The sequence below is a fragment of the Panicum virgatum genome, chromosome 3N (genome assembly GCF_016808335.1).
Source record: "Panicum virgatum strain AP13 chromosome 3N, P.virgatum_v5, whole genome shotgun sequence".
NCBI lineage: Eukaryota > Viridiplantae > Streptophyta > Magnoliopsida > Poales > Poaceae > Panicum > Panicum virgatum.
Window position 1 is genome coordinate 23,733,003 of NC_053147.1, and position 1,376 is coordinate 23,734,378.

The 1,376-nt window shown below is 47.2% G+C and overlaps 1 protein-coding gene across 1 annotated transcript; it reads left to right on the forward strand.

Annotated features, from left to right (window-relative positions):
• The first annotated feature begins 262 nt into the window (after positions 1-262).
• LOC120665226 (putative glycine-rich cell wall structural protein 1) lies at positions 263-1,150 on the forward strand. The gene has a single exon (XM_039944710.1). The coding sequence runs from the start codon at positions 310-312 to the stop codon at positions 889-891; it is 582 nt and encodes a 193-aa protein (XP_039800644.1). The 5' UTR covers positions 263-309; the 3' UTR covers positions 892-1,150.
• The last annotated feature ends 226 nt before the right edge of the window (positions 1,151-1,376 follow it).

The window sequence follows — 1,376 nt, forward strand, 5'->3', positions numbered from 1 at the left end:
GGTAGAACTTAGCAGAGCATCTAGGTAGGCACTAGAGCATAATTAACAAGTAGTACTAGTGTGAAGACAAGTTGTAAATTACAACCACGCACACTTTGCTACCTGCATGTGGTTAATCGCCAAGTCAACCAGCGGCCTTTAAATTAAGCCTCCGCTTGGTCTCCATGGGACCGCCACTACCGCTAATGTGCATGCTGTTAAGATAAAGAATCACTGCATGCAATGGCCTCGAGATCTATAAATACCCATTCAGCCTTCACTGGGAACTCATCGATCACAACCCCTACTCACTAGTAGTAGCACCTCACAATGGCAGGCACCAAGCTAATAGCACTGGGTTTCGTTGTCCTCATGAGCATGGGGTTAGCCAATGCCGTGAGGGTGGCGAGATACTCCAGTGCTGATGGAACAGGCACAGGAGGGGGAGAGGGTGGTGGATACGTGAATGGTGCGGGATCAGGGTCCGGGTCCGGCACCGGCGAAGGTGCGAGCAGTTCAAGTGGTGTCCATGCAGCTGCTGGAGGGGGTGGTGGAGGTGGTGGAACTAGCCAATACGGCGGGTCTGGTTATGGTGGAGGGTCCGGGTCGGGTTCAGGGTCCGGTTCATATAGTCAAGGACCCTATTCTGCTTATGGTGGAGAATCTGCCAATGCTGGTGGTTCTGGTGGTGGTGGAGGAGGAGGACAAGCTGGAGGTTCTTGGGGATCTAGTGCGCAAGGGTCTGGTAGTGGCATTGGATCTGGCTCTAGCTACTCCAACAGGTATTGGTATGGCCCTAGTTATGCAGGTGCAAATGCTAATGGCAATGGTGGTGGCACCGGGAGCAGTCAAAATGGTGGGGGAGGTGGTGGCCAAGGTTCTGGATCTGGGTTCGGCAATGCCAACCCCTGATTACTACATCAACTCCATCTGAAGTTGGAGCCCATCATCCTTTCTTGTTTGAAGTCGTGGGATTGCTTTGGTTTCTTTGTACTTGTGCTATGCTTTTGTCAGAATCAAACTAATAAAGGGCCCAACGTATCTAGTAAATGCAGCCTACTTTAAGGTTGCAGCTTATGAGATGTTGTAAATTTAAACTTGTCAGTTTAATGATAAAAATAATACTTCTGTCATTATCACTGTATCTGGATAATAAATTTTGATGAGTGAACTGTTTTTGTCTTGAGAGTTTTTAAGTTTAGATGCCTACACCATGCTTATCACATGGTTGTGTTCTATACCTACAGTACTAAATAAAGACGTTAATTACAGGCTCCAAGCGACTCGGTTATTGTAATCTAACATCAATGAAAACTATTAGAGTAGTTCTTGGCATTGTTTTTCTTACACTGAAAGCACCAACTGATTAAGGCAAGAAGTGCTGCCACAAGCCCAAT